General features: G+C 46.9%; 1 protein-coding gene across 1 annotated transcript; it reads right to left on the bottom strand.

The window, feature by feature from the left end:
- Positions 1-264: 264 nt before the first annotated feature.
- Positions 265-21,435, bottom strand: BST1 (bone marrow stromal cell antigen 1). The gene is made up of 9 exons (XM_066384829.1): positions 21,203-21,435; positions 18,634-18,760; positions 15,383-15,518; positions 11,422-11,504; positions 8,127-8,203; positions 7,656-7,748; positions 4,481-4,567; positions 2,740-2,803; positions 265-950 (listed from the first exon to the last, which is right to left on the bottom strand). Exons 1-9 carry the CDS (start codon positions 21,400-21,402, stop codon positions 945-947), a joined length of 873 nt encoding a protein of 290 aa, XP_066240926.1. The 5' UTR covers positions 21,403-21,435; the 3' UTR covers positions 265-944.
- Positions 21,436-22,271: the final 836 nt, after the last annotated feature.

Below are 22,271 nucleotides of genomic sequence, written 5' to 3'. Positions count from 1 at the left end.
CTTCTCCTGTGTGACCTGGCCAGGAATCGAACCTGGGACTCCTACACGCCAGGCCGACGCTTTACCACTGAGCCAATCGGCCAGGGCTAAGTCCAGGGTTTTGAACTGGCGACCTCACTGTTCTGGGTCAACACTTTACCCACTGCACCACCACAGGTCAGGCTTAGTCAGTTATAATTAACGTATAGCAGGGTTCTCTAGTTCGCGAAGTAAAATGAAAGTAATTAGGAGTCAATTGAATAGACAAAGGCACTCATAGCAAGCTAAATAGCATAGACTTTAATTCACTTATGGTTAGGACGAGCGGCCGGCTAAGACTAGATCCTCGCTTCACTGGGGCCCGGAACGAACTTGCTTGGAGAGGCAGAGTGCTTCGCGGCACTCTGTCCAATGGTCGTGGTGGGCGACGTGGAGTCGGCGTTGGAGTGTCAGGAGCCTGACGTGATCTGCACCCCAGCTACTTACATCTGGTTTGGCCACTCGTCACATCATAGAGTTGCATTATCACACTTCAAACATAAGTCACACATGGGCTTGATAGGGTTGACAGATGGAGTTATCAGACGAAGGAGTAAACCCGTTATACCTTGGTAATCGGGCCTTAACTTACCCTGTAGGCTTCTATGTAAGCTATAGTTAATCACCTTATTTTACACATGGTATTGGTACTCAGTTAAAACACGCGGAGTTATCTCCAAAGGGCATAAACTGGTTCCACCTAAATCACTTTTAGTTTTCTTTTTACCTTTTATATTAATTTGATTTTATGTTTACTATAACACAAAGGAAGAGAAAAAACAAGTAGCTAGTTACTGCATCAAGCAAGCTCTCTGAAACACCAAAGGCTCAAAGAGGAGCCGGCGGTTGGGTCTCCGTCTAGTCACGTGGCTGGTGACGTGGCGCTTTTCCTGGGGAGCCCGTCGTTGAGGTAGAAGCCTCCGAAATCAAAGCTGGAATTACAAAGCAAACGAAACAAAGAGTCAGGACTCACACCACAACCCAGTGGTGACAAAGAAGGGGAGAAAGGAGCCCCGACCTCAAACTCTGGCGGGAGTGCGCCCGGGGTACAGACTTTTAGGAACATCAGAAGTCCAGCTACACTCATCCGTGGACCCGGGAACGCCACTGCTGGTGGTCCAGCCTACGCAGATGCTTGCGCGAGAGCTCGAGGTGCAGAACCAAGGATTCTGTCTCAGCGTCGTTTATCACAACCGAACAACTACAACTACAAACCTACGACTCTGTCAGCCTGTGACGGGACGGGGATTAAGGGTGGAGCGGCCATCCTACAGAATCCTTGGCAGCCACGAAAATTCTGAGCAGACCTAACAGGACGCCCTTATAGTTTAAGTGGGAGAAGCCCGTGGTAGAACAGTATGTTGAACGTGATTGCTTTTTGTATAAAAACAAAGGAAAATAAATAAAAACAGGACCAAACCAAAACCAAACAAACTTACATCCGTGTCTGTCAACATATGTGTATGCTTCAGCACTGAGGATGTGTGGCGAGAGATGGACCGAAATGTTAAAAGAAATTACTCTGAGGAAATGGAGGAGAGGGGAAAGAAACCCTCGCATACATTGTGGATGACAGCTGAACACTGGAAACAATTTAAATGTCCACCTCTGAGTAATGGATTAAATAACAGAGCACAGAAGACCACAGAACTGTTAAAAAGAATGGGGCAGCTTTATCTATAGATATGAAAACAGCACCAAAACACGTTATTCTGTGAAAAAAAGCCAGTTGTAGAATCCTACATATACTATCCTTTGTATGTATAGTATAAGACAAATATGCCTCTGTGTGTATGCGTGTGTTGTTACGGGCACAGAATATTCTAGATATTCTATATACAAAAGAAAAACAACTAGAAGTAGTGGCAAAAATAATACTGAATGTAAACTGTAAATGAAAAAAAAATGATTTTTAAAGAAATAGCGGTTGCCTCCAGGTAAGGGCATTAGTGACTAGGAATAGAGGAAGGAAGGTTGTTTCTTTTCTCGACCCCTTTATAGTGATGAATTTCATCCCATGCCTGTGTGTTACCTTTTCAAACAGTTAATTTTAAAGCATATTAACATTGAGGAATTTTTAAAAGTCCCTGGCCGGTTGGCTCAGCCATAAAGCATCAGCCTGGTGTGTGGATGCCCGGGTTTGATTCCCAGTCAGGACACACAAGAGAAGTGACCATCTTCTTTTTCACCCCTACCCCTCTCCTCTCTCTCTCTCTCTCTATCTCTATCTCTCTCTTTTCCCCTCCTGGCTCTCGTTTGGTTCAAGCACATCAGCTTCGGGTGCTGAGGATAGCTCCATGGAGCCTCAACCTCAGGCACTAAAAGTAAATTGGTTGCAAGCATGGCCTCAAGATGGGCAGAGCATCAGCCCTAGATGGGGTTGCTAGGTGAATCCTGGTCAGGGCACATGCAGGAAGGAGTCTGTCTCTCTATCTCCTCTCCTCTCATTTGTTAAAAGAAAGGAAAAGATTTTTTAAATGGTCCTCCTGCCAACCCACTCCTAGAATCTCCACTGCATCGGAGCAAGTTCAGTTCCGCCGTCTCTGGCAGAGTTAGGCTCAGCCGCCCGTACCTGCACCCGTACCATCGTGCAGTGCAGGAGTCAACCTGACTCAGCAACCTGCTATTATGCAGAAAGTCACAACGTCATCCACCAGTGTTCTATAAAGAGCAAGGACTGGTTGTCTCGGGAAAGCAAAGAGGTTGGTTTAAGACACTTACTTTTGAATTCAGGGCACAGTCAGGATGAGCGCTGTGGTCCACGCACTTTAAGAGCTTCACTGGCCTACAGAAGGAAAAGGAACACTATTATGGGTTGGTTTAAGTGGCTTTCCCTCATCAGACGTTTATGGTGTGCCTGCAAGATCCTGAAGATACAAAGTCTTTGACCTCGAAAAACACAGTTTCTTTTTCAAAAAATATTAGTCAACATTTATTAAATGCTCACTCACTATTGCCAAGGTAAGAAACGTCCCAACCTGTAAGACTTCTTATGAAGTTTATTGGATCGAAATGTCGACAATTGTTGGGAAGCAAAATCTCAAGGGATTGAGAAAACGCTCCAGAAAATGGCGGTTTCACCACTTATTTTATACATCAGAATCAAAGGGGAAGATGCCAGGGGGTGACAGGAAACTGATAGGTGATAGATTAGAGAGGGAGACAGAGCAAAGTAGGGGAATCTCTGGGATTGGATAAAAAAGTAAAAATGCCCTGGAGTAGAAAGAAAGGAAGAGCAAACCTCAGGGCCGCACAACGTTGGGTTCAACACTCGGGTCTGTCTGCCAATGCGTGGTGATCTTGGGAAACGTACTCAACCTCTCTGATCTCTACCCATCCATAAAAGGGGCCACTTAGATAAAGCTTAAAAACAGACAAAACTAACCTATGACCTTACAAGTCAGTACGGTGGGCAGGAAGAGACTACCAGAGAGGCCATGGTTACCTGTGTACTGAACTTGTGAAACTTCATTCCACTGGGTAGCTATGGTTGTGCATTTTCTGTACATAGATTATATTAAAAAAAAAAAAAAAAAAGAAGTACTCACTTGCTTTTGTCTCTAAAAGAGGATGGTAACAACATCTGACTTTGAGCTTCCCGAAAGCATTAGCAATGACAGAGGAGCAACATGTGCAGCTTCCAGCCATGGGAAAAGAGAACAGCTTTGAGGGACTCATTCTCTTGAAGTGGCCTGAGCTGAGGGAGACCTACACTTCCGGGGCGGTGCTTTGCTCAGATGGGAAGATTATTCAACCCCCGGAGCTTTTGAGAAGGCAGAATGTGGCAGAGCCAGCTGGATAGCCACTGGGCACTGGGACGAGACTACACGTGTAATTGGCACCCTGCCATGCCCTCAACCGTTTGGGGAAGCCACCAAGTCCTTGAAGTGCTGGACTCCAGCTTCTGAGGAACCGAACAGGCCCACAGACCTAGGTGAGGAATTCCCAGCGAGGGTGGGGCTTTCAGCTGTCTCTGGTTTTGAGCCAAAGTTACATTTCCAAGAATCAGGAACGCCCTCAAACAGCATCTGATTTTAAGTATATAAAGTGCCTGGCCCACAGTGTGCTCACTAAATGGTAGCTGGTACTATTTCCTATTGGCCGACAGTCAAGATGCACCTTTTGTAAGTATCTCAAACTCCACCTTAGCACCTACCTCGGGTATGGATCCCACAGGTAGTGTGGCCCCCAAAGATACAGGCATCGTGCCTCCTGTTGACAAGTTACTCACGTGCCCTTAGCCAATGAAGAGCAACAACAGGCACGAATGATACGGGCTCTGGACAGAAGGGGTGGAGCCAGGCAGAACCCGAGCCAGAAGGCACTCTCAGTCCCCACACCCAGTGGCAACCCAGAAGGTACAGCCCCTTGGTCTTGAGAGCTGATTGCTGCAAAACCCTTTGGACACGCCATACTGTCCAGATGCACGACATATACACACTGACTACAGCACGCCACCTACAGGTGATCATTAATACAGGTGTACTGAAAACCCATTGTCTTCAGTCTCTCTTCCAGGATTTTCACACTGCCTTCTCCACAGGATTCCCTAAAGAACAGAAACAGAAGTGTAAGATAAAATAAGAGGATGGGAAAAGGTTTTTTTCTAGATTAATTAAAATTTATTTTGACCATGTGCTCCCAGAACAATCTCCTCTCTGGAGAAGTATTTGGGAAAGTCTCTGGACCCAAAAGTGTTGCTTGTCGTAAACCCACAGCACCCCAAAGTGTCCGCTCTGAGCACCCAACACTGAGTCGAAAGTTTGCAAGTCAAACACCCTGCAGGCGCATGCGCTGTGAGTCACGGGGAGTTTCATGGCCCCGCCCACCAACCCACTTCTGTGTTGTGGTGACTTCCAACTTGTTCAGCTTGTATAAAGTAGGACTTTAAATGGCAACAAAGATATACAAATAAAAGAACAACAGCAAATCGCACATCACTAAAGATAACTGCTGCTAACGTGTTGATGTACATCATTCAAGACTTATTAGATATATTTACTCCCACGAGACTTTTAAAATATAACCATGACGTTCTGTTGTCCAATGCATTTTTTTTTACTGTATTTGCCCATGTCTGTGTACATACATATACAGGGTGGAGCAAAATAGGTTTACAACTGCTCATATGAAAAATAATGCAATAATTAATAAATAATAATACAAGAATAGGTTCTGTGTTTCCCGTACTCAGAACTGTAAACTTACTTTTGCCCGACCCTGAATATCTGCCCTTGTATTTAATTCCTGTGTGCTCCCCCTTCCATAACTGGAACATAATTCACAAAACCAGCCCCCTCTATTAGAGACCAAGACTCCCTCATTCCTGTATTTCAGTGTCATTGGCAACTACAGCGAACCTTGATGAAGCTTCATTTTTACACACATCCTTAATTACGTTTCCCTTGCACGTAAATTCCTGAAGATAGGTTTTCTGGCACCAAGCTTTTGAAAGCATTTTAAGGCTCTTGATCGGCACTGCCCATCTGAACCCCATGCTGACCATCCCCCACAGAGTGTGAGCTGTGCCTTTTCCCGCATTCTCATCAGTAGGGGCCCTTGCTCCCCTCCTGGGTCATAATGAAGCAGAGGGAGAGATAGAGGCAAATAGGTGAATACAGTACTACCGGCTGGCTGGGGTCAATAGGGCTAGTGCTCAAATCACAGGCAGGGCCCCGCCTCAGTTTACTTGGAATGGGAAGGCAAACAGCCTCCCCACCTTAAGATGAATAGATAGGGAGTGTGCAGGGAAGAAATGAGCGATGGAAGGGAGCTTTCCCAGAAGAAGTGGAATTCCAGGCATGGCATGAGAGAAGAGGGCAAGGTGTTGAGTGACGTCATGTTTTAGAACCTGGCCAAAATCTGGGACAAGTCTTTCTCTGGGCCAAGCTCACTACTTAGAATTTTTAGTAAGCAATGAGATGGAGGTTTTAGGACACTAAGCTCTGTCGGTGGGTTATTTGACTATTTTTTTTTTAAATAAAGGCATAAACACAATCAGGTGTGAGCATACTGTCTCATTTGAGCTTTTTGTCCATGGTTTTTTCCTAAAGTCTCAGCAACGCCCCCCTTCTTAGCGCATGGCCTGCACCTCCGCCTTTCAGCCCAGATGTACAACCAGGTGTTCTGACCCCTTTACTGTCTCTCCTGCAGCAGAAGAGATGGTCTGGGGTGACACTCAATTGCAATTTCTTTTGTCTCCTTAAAGGTAGGTTCAAAGAACAAGCTTTCTCTGATAGATACATTAACACCACCAGCAAGCATAACTTTTAGACAAAGAGCAACTTCTCACAGGAATTAGGAAAACAACGCATATTGTTTTTCATGCAACGTGTATAATTCGTGTTCTGGAAAAAGGAAATGCAGGAGGGGAGATCACTCATGAGACGGCGGGTCTTAGAGGGTCCCGGGGGCCTGAGCGGGGAATTTGCTACGATTCTCCCAGAACACACTTTCAGTACCACAGCCCCTCGTCGGGTTGGCCGTGCCTTCCTCCCCGGGACCTCGATGCTCTGCAGACCAAGGTCAAGCTTGCCTCTGCAGCAGCTCCGTGGCTGCAGCGCCTAATGTAGGCTTGGCCACGTTGGCTTGTCCCTGAACCAATTGTATTTAAGCTTTTTATCTGCAGTTTTTGCCTTTAATGATGAGAAGGATGAATTCAAATTTGCATTTATATGAACTAAAGAAGTTTCCTTGGTGCCCTGGCCAGGTGGCTCAGGGAATAAAGTGTCATCCCAACTCAGTGAGGTCATGGGTTTGATCTTCAGTCAGGGAACGTACGAAAAACAATGAGTACATAACTAAATGGAACTAAATGGAACAATGAGTTGATGTTTCTCTCTCTCTCTCTCTCTCTCTCTCTCTCTCTCTCTCTCTTTCAACTCAAGAAAAAGAATTTAAAATTTTTTTCTTTAGTCTGACCAGGCAGTCACACAGAGGATAGAGTGTCAGACTGGGACATAGAGGACCCAGGTTCAAGACCCCGAGGTTACCGGCTTGAGAGCAAAGCTCACCAGCTTGAGCCCACGGTTGCTGATCACTTGGTCTGCAAGCAGTCACTTGATCTGCTGTAGCCCCCCGGTCAAGGCACATATGAGAAAGCAATCAATGAACAACTAAGGTGCCGCAATGAAGAACTGATGCTTCTCATCTCTCTCTCCCTTTCTGTCTGTCTGTCCCTATCTGTCTCTCTTTCTGTCTCTGTCACACACAAAAAACATTTCTTTGGCCAGTTATCTGAAACCTAATTGTGAGAACATCTTTATTACCTAGTCTTTGGGTCAATTCATAGAACTCCTGGTAAGAGTTTTGGGGATTCAAATGGTCAGAAAGAGAAACTGGGTTTATCCCACACAGACGCGTGAGAAGTTCTCTATCCAGGCTGCCCGGGGGCTCAGAACGGAACCTGACCCTCGTTGGCTGAGAGGAGTTTCTGGGTGGAGGGGGTTTTCTCTCGGGTTCAGGACTGGCTAATGGCATTTCCAGAGGTCAAGCCTTTGCCTTTCTCTTCCCACCACAATAGGAACACAGAAGATAATCGTTTCCCCCCAAATGACAATGTAGAACAGGCTTGGTCATATCACACCCGAGGAGAGCACGTTTGCACCATCACCCTCATCAGGAGCACCGGAACTTACAGGGTGGGTCCACCGATTTCATGCATGACCCAGATCTCAACTCGTGTGATTTTACCCCTCTGGAAGTAGGGAACTTCAAAATCTGCAAAAAACCTGAAAAACAGGAAAGGCATTTCCTAAAGTCCTAAAGCAATACGGTACTTTTCCCATTTCATTGTTAGTTGACTTACACATTAATTTTCCAGTTTCGGGAGGGGGACAATTTTTCAGCTTTGATTTTTAAGGTTACTTATTTTATTCATGCTTATTTCATCATTTTATTTAGGTTGCTTATTTCATCCTCTGCTCATGGTGTAACTGGGTAAACGTATCTCTGATCTCCAGGTCTTTGGGTTGGCTTTGCTCTACCTCAACTTTAACAAAAGCAAGCATTACCCTGGAGATTAGGACCGTTCTCTTAAGCCTCCATTCAGAACAACTAGATAACCATTTTGGCATCTCTGCTCTGTGTGTTGGTGCTGGTGTTCTTACCCTTTTACGGGGTAGGCTCCTGTTGGCTCTGAACCGTTCAGCATGACTTGGACCACCCCAGAGCTATCCTTTGCATACTGTAAGAAGAAACAAGAGTATCTATATATTTATTTATTTATTTTATTTATTTATTTTTTTTGCATTTTTCCAAAGCTGAAAACATTGAGGCAGTCAGACAGACTCCCGCATGCGCCCGACCGGAATCCACCCAGCATGCCCACCAGGGGGCGATGCTCTGACCCTCTGGGGCGTCGCTCTGTTGTATCCAGAGCCATTCTAGTGCCTGAGGCAGAGGCCACAGAGCCATCCTCAGCACCCGGGCCATCTTTGCTCCAATGGAGCCTCGGCTGCGGGAGGGGAAGAGAGAGACAGAGAGGAAGGAGAGGGGGAGAAGTGGAGAAGCAGATGGGCGCTTCTCCTGTGTGCCCTGGCCGGGAATCGAACCCGGGACTCCTGCACGCCAGGCCGATGTTCTACCACTGAGCCAACCGGCCAGGGCGAAACGAGTATTTTCATTAAATTGAGACATGTTCCTTTTTTTCAGCAATGAAATGGCTAGTGTTTTTTGTTTATTTAATTAACATTTCCCAGAACTGGCAAAGATGTGACAAATGTAATATTTCATAAAGCTAGAAAGGATGCAAACTGGTATGTATATCTTGGAAAGAAAATTGCTTTGAAATGCCACAAACTCATAGACTCAGTAATTCCATGCCTGGGAATCTATGCTAAGAAAATAATGCAAAATAGTATCAAGTTCCAGCTTTTCATCAGCTGTATTGTACTAAGTCATGTTGCCATGACAATCAACTTCTGAATCACAGTGGCTTTCAACAACAAACATTTGTTTCTTGCTCACACTACATATTTAGTACAGGTCTATTGAGGTTTTGTTCCGTGTCCTCAGTCTGGGACCCAAGGTGATGAAGTCTCCACATCTGCAAACCCACTGGTTATCAGGAACAAAGAACAGAACGCAGCGAATCACAGAGCAGTCGTTAAAGGCTTCCTTCCACACGTCACTCCTACTTATACCTCACTGGCCAGTGCCAGCCATACGTAAGTAATGTCAAGAGGCAGAGAAATGCAAACCACATGCTCAGAAGACAAGCCAGAAATATTTAGTGCACAGCTGTAAGGTCCACCTGGTGTACACAGATGTGTACTGCAGCATTGCTTGTGACCCATCTCAAATAGTCAACAGCAAGGAAATGGCAAGTAAATCACCGTACTCAGAGGTCTGCAATATTAGCCAGCTATTAATAAGAGTCTGCAAAAAGATTTGCCGTAGCACAGAAAATGAGAAAGTGCTTACATTCAAAGCACAGTGCAAGATTGGTGGATAGAGCGTGTCTACTATGTTAACAATAAACGGGCAGGAGTCTGGGCACATGAGTCAACCCTTGAAATTCCCGAGAGAGAGAGAGAGAGAGAGAGAGGTCCAGGGAAATTCCCAAGTCTCCAGTTCAGATCACTGCTGGAGCATATAACTGCCTGATACAATGTTTCCACTAGAGTGGGGGTACGAAGGGGAAGGGTGTTAGGAAGCATGTCTTATGGCTGGGCTTGTTCTCCAGCACAGAGACGGCCACACCAGCTGCGGAAGAGCAACCATAAACTTCCCGTCATGCGTGTGTCCCACTGCTTCCCGACAGCACTAACAGTCACGGTTAAATCCACAAATGTCAAAGTCGTTGCGTTGAAGGGGTTGCCCTTAGGCAGTAAAAATATGAGTGAATAATTTTATTTATATTTTCCATACTTTGTTATTTTCTATCATGAGCAGCCATCACATTGACAATAAGAAAAATAATAATTTAAAAAAATACAAAGAGGCAGTATGATGAGGTGGTTAAAAATTTGGTCTCTGGGTCCTCTAGCTACTAGGTCTGTAATAAGCTTGGTCACGTTTCTGGATATCCCTGTGCCCTATTTTTCTCATCTGTAAAACAAAGGGTAGTAAGGTTCCATACCTCACAGGACTGCTGTAAAGATCAAATCATTTTAAACAAGGTAATTAAAGTTTATTGAATACATCTCTGCTACAGCTCAGACCCTCTCCTCATGCTTAGACTACGCAGCAAATTCTAAGGGTTCATACAATGTGGGCCCAATGATTAGGGTCCCGTCACAGAACTGGAGGAAGGACAAGACGGTGGTTTGGAGGACAGGCTTTGAGGTCGGGCAGATCCGCCAGGTAGAATACACGGCTCCATCATGTGTCATGCTGACATCACCCGCGAGTTGCCGTTAGGCTCCACGTCCAGGTGGTGACACAGGCCTAGCCTCCCCATCCTCGGTGCGGGGCTCCGGCAGCCCACTGCCACCTGCCGGGGGGCTGCACTCAGCGCAGAGTCTCCGGGAAGTGGGTGCAAACGCAGGGCTCCCACCGGGGCCGGCAGGAGAGCACCGGATACACACAGTGTCATTTGCAGGAGCTGGCCCTCGCTTAGGTCCCCACTGCAGCCATGGTGGGGGAGTTGACCAAAGTCCCTCTTACCCCGATTAACAAAGTAACAAGGGGTCCGGTGGACACCTGGGGGTACAGAGCGGGAAATGGGACCACAAGAGACATGTGTAGCCCTGAAAGGAGGCTGGCAGCAATGGGTGGAAAGACCCTGAAGCCCGTGGGCCCCCTACTCAATACAGGGAACATTTCATAGTAGACAGTTCTTTGCCAAGCATGGAGCGAAAGACTTAACCCTCTTTATTTCTAATATTTGTTTTACCCTGGTGACAGGAAGTGTGAGCTGTACTCACGGGCATTTAATAGCAACCTTGATGACTTAATGTCATCAAGTCTGGTGACATTCTCTGAGGAAGAGACTTACCTCACGGGGACCATTTCTACGTCCCCAGCTTGTCCTCAGTCCTCTCTCCCCTCCTCTCCCAATGATGTCACTCTCAGCCATTTCTGACGCCCACACCTAGCTCTCGGGTGTTCCTGGGCCCTCCCGCCGAGCAGGAGCTAACCCATTTTATACAGCAGTCAAAACAGATTTGAAATAGCACCAACAACTGCGACATAACCGTAACAACGACTCTTTGATCTCCTCATCTGTGACTAACACTCACCGCAGGTGTCCTCTGTGCCAGACACCAACCACACGAAGCTCCTCACATCCCCAGAACTTTATGGAACAGAGAGGAAGAACCAGCATGTTGCAAAGGTGGAAAGTGAGACTCCGAGTAGTTAAGTAATGACCCGACGGCTCGGTCCCTGAGCCCTTCCATCCATCCCACGGCCGCGGGTCCCACCTGTGCTTGGCCACCCAGCCGTCCGCCCCAGGGTTACCTGCGTGGATGCCCTTTTCCAGAAGGAATCTACAGCGTTGTCTTCACAATCTGCTGATGTAGGGCACGATTGGTAGTCGAGTTCTAAGGGGGGGAAATGGGCAAGCATGTTTCATTTCAAAAGATTATACTGGGAAGAATGAATTTGAAATTACCTGCTGGCTCTACAAATTATATTTAGCCTGAGTTCTGCACAATGTGCTCAAGTGGAACGGTCACAGTTCTGCCGCCTAATCCACATGGAGCCTCGTGAGTGACCACCCACTCTGCAAGAGGAAGACATCTGTCACCTTGCTCGGCCACTGGGAGGGAGGCGGAGAGCTAAGCAGTTGGCTAATGAATAAGCCTAGGCGACCACCGGCATGCTAGCTTGCTTATTTCTCTGCTGGAATGCTAGTAAAGGGATTGAAAACAACAAAACAAAACTTTGCTTTACTGGAAGAGGCAGCTTCTCTGATTAGCCCTGGTCTTAGAAATAAATATAAAAACATAGAAAAAAATGATAGTCCTTAGCTAGGAGATAGATACTTTATAAAGTAAAATATAAATGTTCAAATGTATTAAATTTTATTAATTTTAAGGACATAATTCAGCAGCTATATATGGTACTTGTTCATACTTTATGTAAAAAGAAATATGCTAATTGACAAGTTGTCCCCGGGAGAACCTAGCCTGGCCAAACTATGCAGAAGTGGCCATGGCATTCTATTATTTTTAGGGAGTAGCCTTCTTCTGATGCAAGGCCCATTTGAATAAGCTAAGAGAGGCTCATTCCTTACCATTGTACACTGAGTGGTAATCACTTCTTTGCTTTACAAATTTAGACCTGGCAATAGTCTAAATAGTTGCAGACTGTCATCCTTGCAGGTTAATGGCCCAATTTCTCAGATGCCTACACAGTCAGAGAGCACATGACACGAAGGACCAGAATCTCAGTTCCTCACTTCCCACTGCTCCTTCCACCATTGTCATTTGTCCCCAAGCTCAACACTTGCCTGTTTGAAACTTTCTTGTTCTTAGATTATGAACAACTGGTGAGTTGTTCATTTACCCAGTTGAAGAAGTCTCTTTGTTAAAAATATTCTATTCTCAAAAAAAAAAAAATTCTATTCTCACCAGTAATCTATCTGAATTACAAAAGTGAGAACTATAGTAAATATGGATAAGAAATAAAAACTGTACGACCTCTAGTTCCTAGCAAGAACTGCAGTTAACAGTTTGGGTTTGTGATCTTCCTGACTTTTTTCACATGTATATTTCCATAGACGCGCACGTGTGTGTGTGTGTGTGTGTGTGTGTGTGTGTGTGTTTATTTGAATTAACTTGATTTTTCATTTATAAAAAAATCTGTCACAAACACCTTGTCAGAGCAACAGATACAAAGCCCAGCCATCTTTGTTCAAGCCCCACAAATACCACAATATGAACATCCCGTTATTTTGCTGATCCTAAGTTCTGGACCTCACTTTCTTTTTAAACAAAGACCCCTGTTAGGATAGCAGAGGTAGAGTCGGAGAGGTGGGAATCACCTTGTGGGGTTTTGGGCACTTCCTCTGAGCTGCTTTACTCACAGCACTTCTGACAACAGTTGATTCTCCGAGCTCCCCAGGCTCAGTGTCCTGCAGTTTAATTCAGTTCTGACTCCACGTAAGATGAGCACAGACACCACGGGTTAGGGGCTCCGTGCCACAAGACAGCCCCTTCTGCAGACACCAGCCGCAAGTGGACACCTTCTAACCAACCGACCATCCATTCAGGGATCTCCACAACACCCCTTCTCAGATTCCCTAACTTGCTAGAATGGCTCACAGAACTCAGGAAGGCACCTTATTTACAAACACTGGTTTATTTTAAAGACTACAACTCAGGAACAACCACATGGAAGAAATGCATGGGCCAGGTGTGGAGAGTGGCTGCGTGGAGCTTCGGTGCCCAGTCTGGGTGCACTACCACCCCAGGATCTCCACATGTTCACCCACTCAGAATCTCTGGACCCCATCATTTAGGGGTTTTTATGTCGGTTTCGTCATGTAGACATGGTTGATGAAAGAATTGGCTATTGGTGATTAACTCAACCTCTAGCCCCTCTCCCCTTCCCAGAGGACGGGGCTAAAAGTTCCACCGCTCTAGTCACACCTTGGTCTTTCTGGTGACCAGTCCCCTGACCTGAAGTCACCAAGGGGCCCCCAAGCACCAGTCATCTCATTGCCATACGAAAGATACTTCCCTCCCTTCTCAGATTTTAAAGGTTTTGAGAGCTGTGTGCCCAGAACTAGGGGACAACAACCAATATTAATTTTGTATTATACCAAATTTCCCCTCCCTTTTTACTCTTTAATCACATCCCTCTGCCATTCCCCACACCCTCTGCTGGATAATCAACCTGAGGCTCCCTCTTCACTGGTCACTCCCGGTCTATTAGAAGAACAGCTTTGTGCATTCGACCCGTACCTTGCAATGTGTCCCCTCTCACAGGGAAAGCCAGAGTCCTGACAATTTCCAGTGCCATCTGGGCCTCCTTAGTCCTCTAGCCTCACAGTCTATTACTTTTCTCTTTACTTACTGCCCTCCTTGTTGTTGTTTAAATATGCCAGACACAGGGCCTTTGCACCTGCTGTTTCTCTCCCCACAAGTGCTTTTCTTCATTTTCTCCAGGTCGTTGCTCAAATACCCACTTCTCAGTGAGGTTTCCCTGAGCCCATGTGACATTGCAACACTTCCCTCCCCCCTCCTCCCCAGCCCAGCACTTCTCATCTCTTTCTCTCTGTAGCCTTTATAATCCTAGGGAAGACTATCGATTTTACTTGCCTGTCTATTGTCTTATCTTTCCCTCCTCCCGCATTATATAAGGATGGGTATTATTTTCCTGTTTTAGCCTCTGCCGCGTTCCCAGTGCCTAGAAGAGGAGCACCTGGCACATAGTAGGCACTCTATGAATTTTAGTTGGATGAATGGAGGAAGGAAGGGAGGGAGGAAGGAAGGAAGGAAGGAAGGAAGGAAGGAAGGAAGGAAGGAAGGAAGGAAGGAAGGAAGGAAGGAAACAGAACTGAGCTTAGGTTAACATTTAAAGAGACTTCGACGCCCAGGGAGGAAGAGTCTCCAGCCTTCGAGAAGAGAACACCTTCCCACCACGTTCTGTCCCGGCTGGCCTTGCTCCTGCCCACCTTCAAGACTCATGCAGAGCCCAGAGCTTCCAGGGAGCTTCCCAGATGCCCTGGTCGAGGCTGGTGCCCCCTCTGCTCCTGCCTAGCACCCCGTCCTTGGCGGTGCCAGAGCTCACGGTGACGGGGCAAAGGCCCCTCTATCAGCTATAAGCTCCCTGAGGGTAGGGGGGTGCCTTACTGCCATCACCTAGCGTGGGAATTGCAGGAATGAGGACAGCTGTCACTACCAGAGGTCAGTCCTCGTGACTTGAACTTTCACCATGATTTTGATCTCGAAATATCTGCTGGAGGCCTAGAGGGGCACATAAGAGCCCAGGCTTCAGATCCGTCAGAAGGAGGCTGAATCCTGGCCCGTCCCTGTTCCAGTGACTTAACCACCCTAAGCCTCAGCTTCCCCCTGCGGAAAACGAGGACAGTGGGGGCCAAGTCGTGCAGGGTGGGGAGCACGTGCTCTGGAGCCGCACCGTCGACTCGGCTACTTCCTAGCCATGCACCCCTGAGCAAGGTTCCCGTCTTCGCTGTGCCTCCGTGTCCTCATTTGTCAAAAAGGAATTAGACTGGGACCCATGCCATGGGGATGTCTAAGGGATGAAATTAGTTAATATGTGCAAAGTGCTGAGAACTTAACTAACACCGGTAAGTGCTGTCTGTCACGGTTGTTATGAATTGTTATTACCGCCTACCTATTTCAGTGGGGGAGTTAAGTGAGGCAAATGCCTATGAAAGCATTTAGCACAAATGACAAATGCACGGTAAGCAGGAGCTTTTCTTTCCCTGTGGGCTGTGCAAGAGTCTCACCCGAGGCGTTCTTCTGCCGACACCAGCTCAGGAGGTCGCCAACCCTGCCGTACAGAACGTCGTTCACTGGCATAAAGCGACGGGCATTATCCGCGTAGCTGGTGACAAGGAGCTGGTTGTTTTCCCAGAACAGGGACTAAGGAAAAACAAATGCAACATTAAAACATAAACTAAAGTCTAAACACTATGTTTTCAGGCACATTATCATCAGGCTAAGTCAAGCAACCCACTTCTCACTCAACTCTGACTTGCTTCATAACAGACGCACTTGCCTTTCTTTGTCTCACTGACCGATTCAGAGAGGGCTACGGCCTGAATCAGCTGTAGTTCGAGGGTATCGTGCAAATGTTACTGAAGTATTTCCCGGTGGTACAATACGGTGTGTGTGTGTGTGTCTGCATGTGCATATGACAACCCTTTAATTTAAAAGAAGATCAAGGGACCTGGGTTTGAATCCTGACTGTGATATACTAGATATGTGATCTTGACCAAGGCATGTAATCTCCCTGTGCCCCAGTTTCCACATCTGGAAAATGGGGAGCATAAGCCCTTCCTCTTTTTCTATAGCTGTGCTGAAAATGATGTGTAGTCACAAAAAATCACTTCCAGCCTGACCAGGTGGTGGCACAGTGGAGATAGTTCAAAACCCCAAGGTTGCTGGCTTGAATGTGAGCTCATCCTGCTTGAGCACAGGCTCACCAGCTTGAGCGCAGGGTTGCTGGCTTGAGCGTGGGATCATAGACAGGACTTCACGGTCTCTGGCTTGAAGCCCAAGGTCGCTGGCTTGAGCAAGGGGTCACTCACTCTGCTATAGCCCCCCAGTCAAGGCACATAGGAGAAAGCAGTCAATGAACAACTAAGGTGCCGCAACGAAGAATTGATGCTTTTCATCTCTCTCCCTTCCTGTCTGTCTGTCCCTATCTGTCCCCCTCTCTGTCTCTCTCTCTGTCTCTGTCACCAAAAATAAAAAATAAAAATCACTTCCTAAAGTGTCAGATGCCTCACACACACACACACACACATATATATAACTTTTATATTATGCTTTATAGTTCCTGTAGCCAAACCCCTTGTGACTTTAATGCCCCTCGTATTTTTGGCAGTCAGAATGAGTTAATTTAGTTCTGGGTTAGGGCTCAGTTCACATGAGAATCACTCTTCTATTCTCACAAATGTAGCCATAAGTTGCTGAGGTTCTGTCTCTTTGTCAGGCGGGTAGAGAGAACTTCAGGGCTGTGAGCAGAATTTACACGTTTGTCTTGCAGAAGGGAAGAATGTCTCCAAGGTAGCTGTGACCACCTTCCGCCACCCAGAAGTCTAGTTGCAAAATAATGTTCTCTGTGACTAAAGAAACACGAACTTTTCTCTTAGTTTCCTAGAACTCCCCCTCCCCTTCTTCCTGGCTGCACAGAATACCCACACTTTGCTTTTGGAGACAGATAAGATTTAGGAGCTCTTTCTTTCCCTGATGCTCTGGCCAGACTGACTAAACCTTTCTCTAGCTCCACGCACCTGTGGCTCAAGGTTTGGGCTACTAGCGCGGTGGGTACACGTACCTGAATTGTGGATGGTGATTCTGCAACATTCTTGCTATAAAGTTATAGTGTTTTCTACCCAAAATTCCACTCTGGCTATACGTCCAAGGAAACCCAAAACATTAATTCAAAAAGACTTATACATTCCTATGTTTACTGCAGTATGATCTATAATAGCCAAGATATGGAAGTGATGCAAGTGCCCATCCATATATGAATGGATCAAGAAGACATGGTACATATAACTCGGCCATAAAAAATGAAATAGTACCATTTGCACCAACATGGACAAACATAGCGGGCATTATGCTAAGTGAAATAAGACAGACAGAGAAAGATAAATACCATACAATTTCAGTTATATGCACAATCTGAAGAGTCATAAAAATGAGCAAACCAACCACAAACAAACTCATAGATAGAGAGAACAAAGTGATGTTGACAGATGGGAAGGAGGTTGGGAAACTGGGTGAAAAAGGTAAAAGGATTAAGCAACACAAGTCAGTAGTTACAAAACAGTCACAGGAATGCCAAGTACAGCATAGAGAATTGTCAATAATAGTAGAGTAACTATGAATGATGTCTAGTGGGCACTGGAACTATCGAGGGCTCACTTTGTAAAGTGCATGATCGTCTAACCACTATAATATAAAATAATATGTCAACGGAATTTGAAGAACAAAAATTTAAATATAAAATAAAAAATAACGTGGTACCATTTCCACATGAAAATAAGACAAATAATACCTCTCTTGCTCATTATCTCACCAGATCCTCGGAGTCCGACAGCGCTCTGCCTAGATGGGACACTCCTCGAAGGGTGGGGGCTGTTTTATCCCTGGTCGCCTCCTCACCCTTAGCACAATGCCCAGCCCTGGAACTAGCTCAGTATGTATCTCCTGAGTTCATCAAGTAGAATCAAAATTATGAGGAAAGGGAACAAAATTCATGGCTTCCCTTTTGACTGTCAGGGAAGCAGCCAGGTTCAAAAGACACTTAAAAATCATGTTTGCAGTCTATTATGCCTCTGAACCTCCTAGCTTTTACCAGGAAAATATAAAAATGGGTGTTAAGACCTTTTCCTTTGTAAAGCATCAATATCACCTGCTTTTACAATTAGAAAGTCAAGTGAAGAATGATTATGTCGGAGAAATAAAAATACTCTCTAACATGTTTTAAACTCAAGGTACTGTTCTAAGAAAGCCATTGAAGGCAAATTTTCTCCTTGATTTCTACCATGTTAGAGCTTATAGTGCAGACAGGATTCAGGTATGCTGTTTTCTTAAACTGGTACTGAACATATATCACCCGAAGGCCCGTTAAAAAAAGAAACTGGTTTCTGGGAGGCTACCTGATGCTGACCACTTTGCTTTCCGAATGATGCGGTCAAGGTTCGGGCACTTTGGGGGCAGTGAGGATGGAGGTCACCGGCAGTGGCCAGGGGTAGAGGCTCCGGGGGGCAGTGTGGGCATCCGGAGGCCCGTGTGACTCTTGCACTGACTCGTTGGCTTAGGAAATTTCCTTCTGCCAGGTCAGGCAGGAGACCCGGGATCACTGGTGAAGAGAAAGTCACCTTCCCACAACAGAGCTGCACCAGGTCGAGTGACTTGTGAGTCTGTGGCCCAGTGTTTCAGTGAGACGGCAGGGTCTCTGGAGAGAGCGAGTCTCTGCCCGCTACCAAGACAGAGAGCCACGTGCTGCGGGCCTTAGCGCTACCTTGTCTCGGGGGATGGCGTGCCGGGACAGGGTTATAAAACGGTCGTAGTCGGAGGGAACCACGGAGCAGGGGTCCTTCTCCAGCGCCCCCTGAAAGGCTTCCCAGATGGCTGTGCAGTTCTTGTCCCTGCGCAAAAGCACAAAGTGTATGAGAGAAAAAAACCCACATCACAACGGGACCCGTTTCCCTTCCTCTCAGAGCACGCCAGGGGCTGTCCGAGCCGTTTTCTCACACATCAGCCCTGCCCAACGAAGCATACGGAAAAGAAGGGAAATTGTCCCAGCTCGTGCCTTCACCCTGGTTCAGAAGAAGGAAGGAAATATGACAGGGACGGGCTGAGAGATCCCACGGTGGAGTGTCTCCCAGAAGGCACACCCACGTTTCTCAGAGCTAAGGACTCCGGTCTGTCCCGCGGCTGCAGGAAAGGCACTGCGCCAGAAGGGGACAATTCCAGTAAGCCACACAGGCTGCCAGCTTCCTCGTTGAGACAATGAGGTCCATTGTGCGGTTGGGGCCAGGAGGCGTCAGGCCCAGGCGGAGGGCCTTGTAAAACCGGGAGTGAACCTGACCCGGTGCTGGCGCAGTGGATGAAGGTCGCTGGGTGGAATCCCTGGGCTTGCGCGGTCAAGACAAACTACACAATGGGAGAACATATTTGACAATACGTCTGGTAAGGGGTTAATAACCAGAATTTATAAAGAACTTGTAAATCTCAACACCAGGAAGACAAACAATCCAATCAAAAAATGGGAAAAAGAAATGAATAGACACTTCTCCAAAGAGGACATACAGATGGCCAATAGGCATATGAAAAAATGCTCAAGATCACTAATCATTAGAGAAATGCAAATTAAAACCACAATGAGATATCACCTCAGACCAATCAGAATGGCGTTCATCAACAAAACAACACAGAATAAGTCAGTGATTCTCAACCTGTGGGTTGCGACCCCAGCAGGGGTCGAACGACCAAAACACAGAGGTCGCCTAAAGTCATTGGAAAATACATATTTATTATACAATAAGTGCTGGCGAGGATGTGGAGAAAAAGGAACCCTCCTGCACTGCTGGTGGGAATGCAGACTCATGCAGCCACTGTGGAAAACCGTATGGAGATTCCTCAAAAAATTGAAAATCGAACTGCCTTTTGACCCAGCTATCCCACTTTTAGGAATATACCCCAAGAACACCATAGAACGGCTCCAAAAGGAGAAATGCACCCCCATGTTTGTGGCAACATTGTTCACAATAGCAAAGATCTGGAAACAGCCCAAGTGTCCGTCAGAGGACGAGTGGATTAAAAAGTTTTGGTACATATATACTATGGAATACTACTCAGCCATAAGAAATGATGACATCGGATCATTTACAATAACATGGATGGACTTTGATAACATTATACGGAGTGAAATAAGTAAATCAGAAAAAACTAAGAACTATATGAATCCATACATAGATGGGACATAGAAATGAGACTCAGAGACATGAACAAGAATGTGATGGTAACGGGGGTGGGGGGATCGGGGGAGGGGGGAGGGGCGAGGAAAGAGAGAGGGGGTGGGGGAGGGGTGGGGCACAAAGAAAACCAGATAGAAGGTGACGGAAGACAATTTGACTTTGGGTGAGGGGTATGCAGCATAATCAAATGTCAAAATAATCTGGAGATATTTTCTCTCAACATATGTACCCTGATTTATCAATGTCACTGCATTAAATTTAATTAAAAAAAAAAAAAAGACACAGGCAGGGAGCAACTCTGGGAGCTGGTGCTTCCGGCTCCTCCCCTCCCCCCTTTCTCTCTCTCTCTTTCTCTCCTCTCTCTAAAGATCAATAAATAAATTGTTAAAAAACAATACGATTGAGAATGTCGGTTGCACGGTCTTTTCAGGCAGAAGGTAAGACTACAGTACTTAGTTCCAAAAGCACTGCCCACTGCGCTTGTAACTATTTCTCCTGTTGGGAGGTAAGTAACCTAAACTTCCCTTAGGTATTATTGTGGGTTGGTTGGTTGGTTTTGTCTGAAATGTGTCGCTTTAAAAACAACTGGTGCAAGAAAGGGACTTTATGAAAACAGAAAAAGTGGGTCCAACAATAGAACAAAAATAAGAAGCACAGCGCTGGCAAAAAAAAAAAAGAGACTCAAACTTGAAAAGGCCCCTAAATTAGATCTGAAATTTGAATTCCCGAAGTCCCTGACCTCGTGGACTTCCTGGGTCTGTCACCCCAACTCCTGTGCAGAATGCTCATCTCTAGACCGACCCCTCTCAGTCTCCTTCATTTATATAAACACACACACCCCTCACCGGACCCTACACACCGGCCCCCTCACCCCTAGACTTCCCACCTTGGCTCCCCTGACTTTTAGACCCCCATCCTCCTCCCAGCACGCCTCCCACGTCAAGACCCCTTACTTCCCCCACACCCGGATCTTTAGACCCCATTTCTCCCTCCCCACAAGTGCCGTGCCTCCAGGGTGCCACCCCGTCTCCCCACACACACTTCTCCCCACTCCAGTCGTCTCCCCTCTGTCCCCTCTGCACCCCACGCCCGCCCGCCTGCCGAGCTCACCGCAGCTGCGGGCTCAGCAGCTCCAGGTACTCGGCGCAGCGGCCCAGGAAGATGCTTTGCAGATGCTGGGTGGTACCCTCCCCGCTCCACTGCGCGCACGCCGCGCCGGACCGCAGCAGCGGTGGCGGCGGCAGCAGCAGCAGCAGCAGGGACATCGCGGAGAGCGACAGCTGGGACAGTGTGCACCCCTGCGCAGCCATTGCGCGGACTCCGGGGAGCCTCCCGGACTCATTTCCTCTCTCACAGTAAGGTGCCCCACCCACCGCACCCCACCTCAGCTAACCTGGCCACGACTGGAAGGAGTACAACAAGTGGTCCCCCCCCCCCCCCCCCAGTGGCTCCTTAAGCATTTTACAGTTTGCCTGCCCTATTCACAGCAAGCAGAGGCCTTGGGTTTGGGATTCCCGCCCTAAGTTCCCTCTTTGCTTTCCTGAGACACTGTTTTAAAATACCCACTGAGAGTTAAACCCTTGATGGGTTAGTGACCTCCGCCCCAAGCACAGAATAGGTGCGTGCTGCCCTGCTGACTCTTGACCCGGGACGGAGAACTGCGTTTCTGGCTGCACCTGAGCCCCCCCACCGCTCCCGCTCCCCAGAATCTGTAAGTAATGAAACCCTCCCTCGTATGGGTGCATTGAAATTGAGCCTTCAATCAAAAGGGCCCCATGGGTGTCACTTGCTCAAAGTGGGAACTGGATGCTGAGGGAGCTACCTGCCCACGGTCTGGGTGGCAAGGTTCCCCTCGTTCAGCAGGTCATAATCTGCATGATAGTAATTCAATACGTCACCTGTCACCTGCTAGCTTCTCAAGACACCCTGGGCTTCTTTTCTGCTGCAGTTCCAGCACCGAGTTGGGATATGACCCACCTGGATAGGACAGTCGCTCCAGCCTAATCTTCCCCTGAGCCTAGAAGAAGGGAGCCCCAAAGAAGAAGAGAGGTCGGAAAATTAGAAAGAAAGATTCAATCACCAGAAGGAAGATTTTTCTGGCCCCAAACTAGGACCACTTGGACAGACACCCTCTTTTCCACTGACCAATGATAAGTAGGTTTTATTTTCAGCAAATAAT

Source organism: Saccopteryx leptura, chromosome 5 (genome assembly GCF_036850995.1).
Source record: "Saccopteryx leptura isolate mSacLep1 chromosome 5, mSacLep1_pri_phased_curated, whole genome shotgun sequence".
Taxonomy (NCBI): domain Eukaryota; kingdom Metazoa; phylum Chordata; class Mammalia; order Chiroptera; family Emballonuridae; genus Saccopteryx; species Saccopteryx leptura.
Note: the sequence above shows the minus strand (reverse complement) of the source record. Positions and strands in the feature narration are given on the sequence as shown.

Coding starts and splice junctions, on each gene's coding strand:
- BST1 (XM_066384829.1), bottom strand. CDS start 21,402: ATGGCTGCGCAGGGGTGCACACTGTCCCAGCTGTCGCTCTCCGCGATG. Junction 18,761..21,202: donor CTGCTGAGCCCGCAGCTGCG/GTGAGCTCGGCA, acceptor GCTTTTGCGCAG/GGACAAGAACTGCACAGCCA. Junction 4,568..7,655: donor GAAATCGGTGGACCCACCCT/GTAAGTTCCGGT, acceptor TCTGTTCTTTAG/GGAATCCTGTGGAGAAGGCA.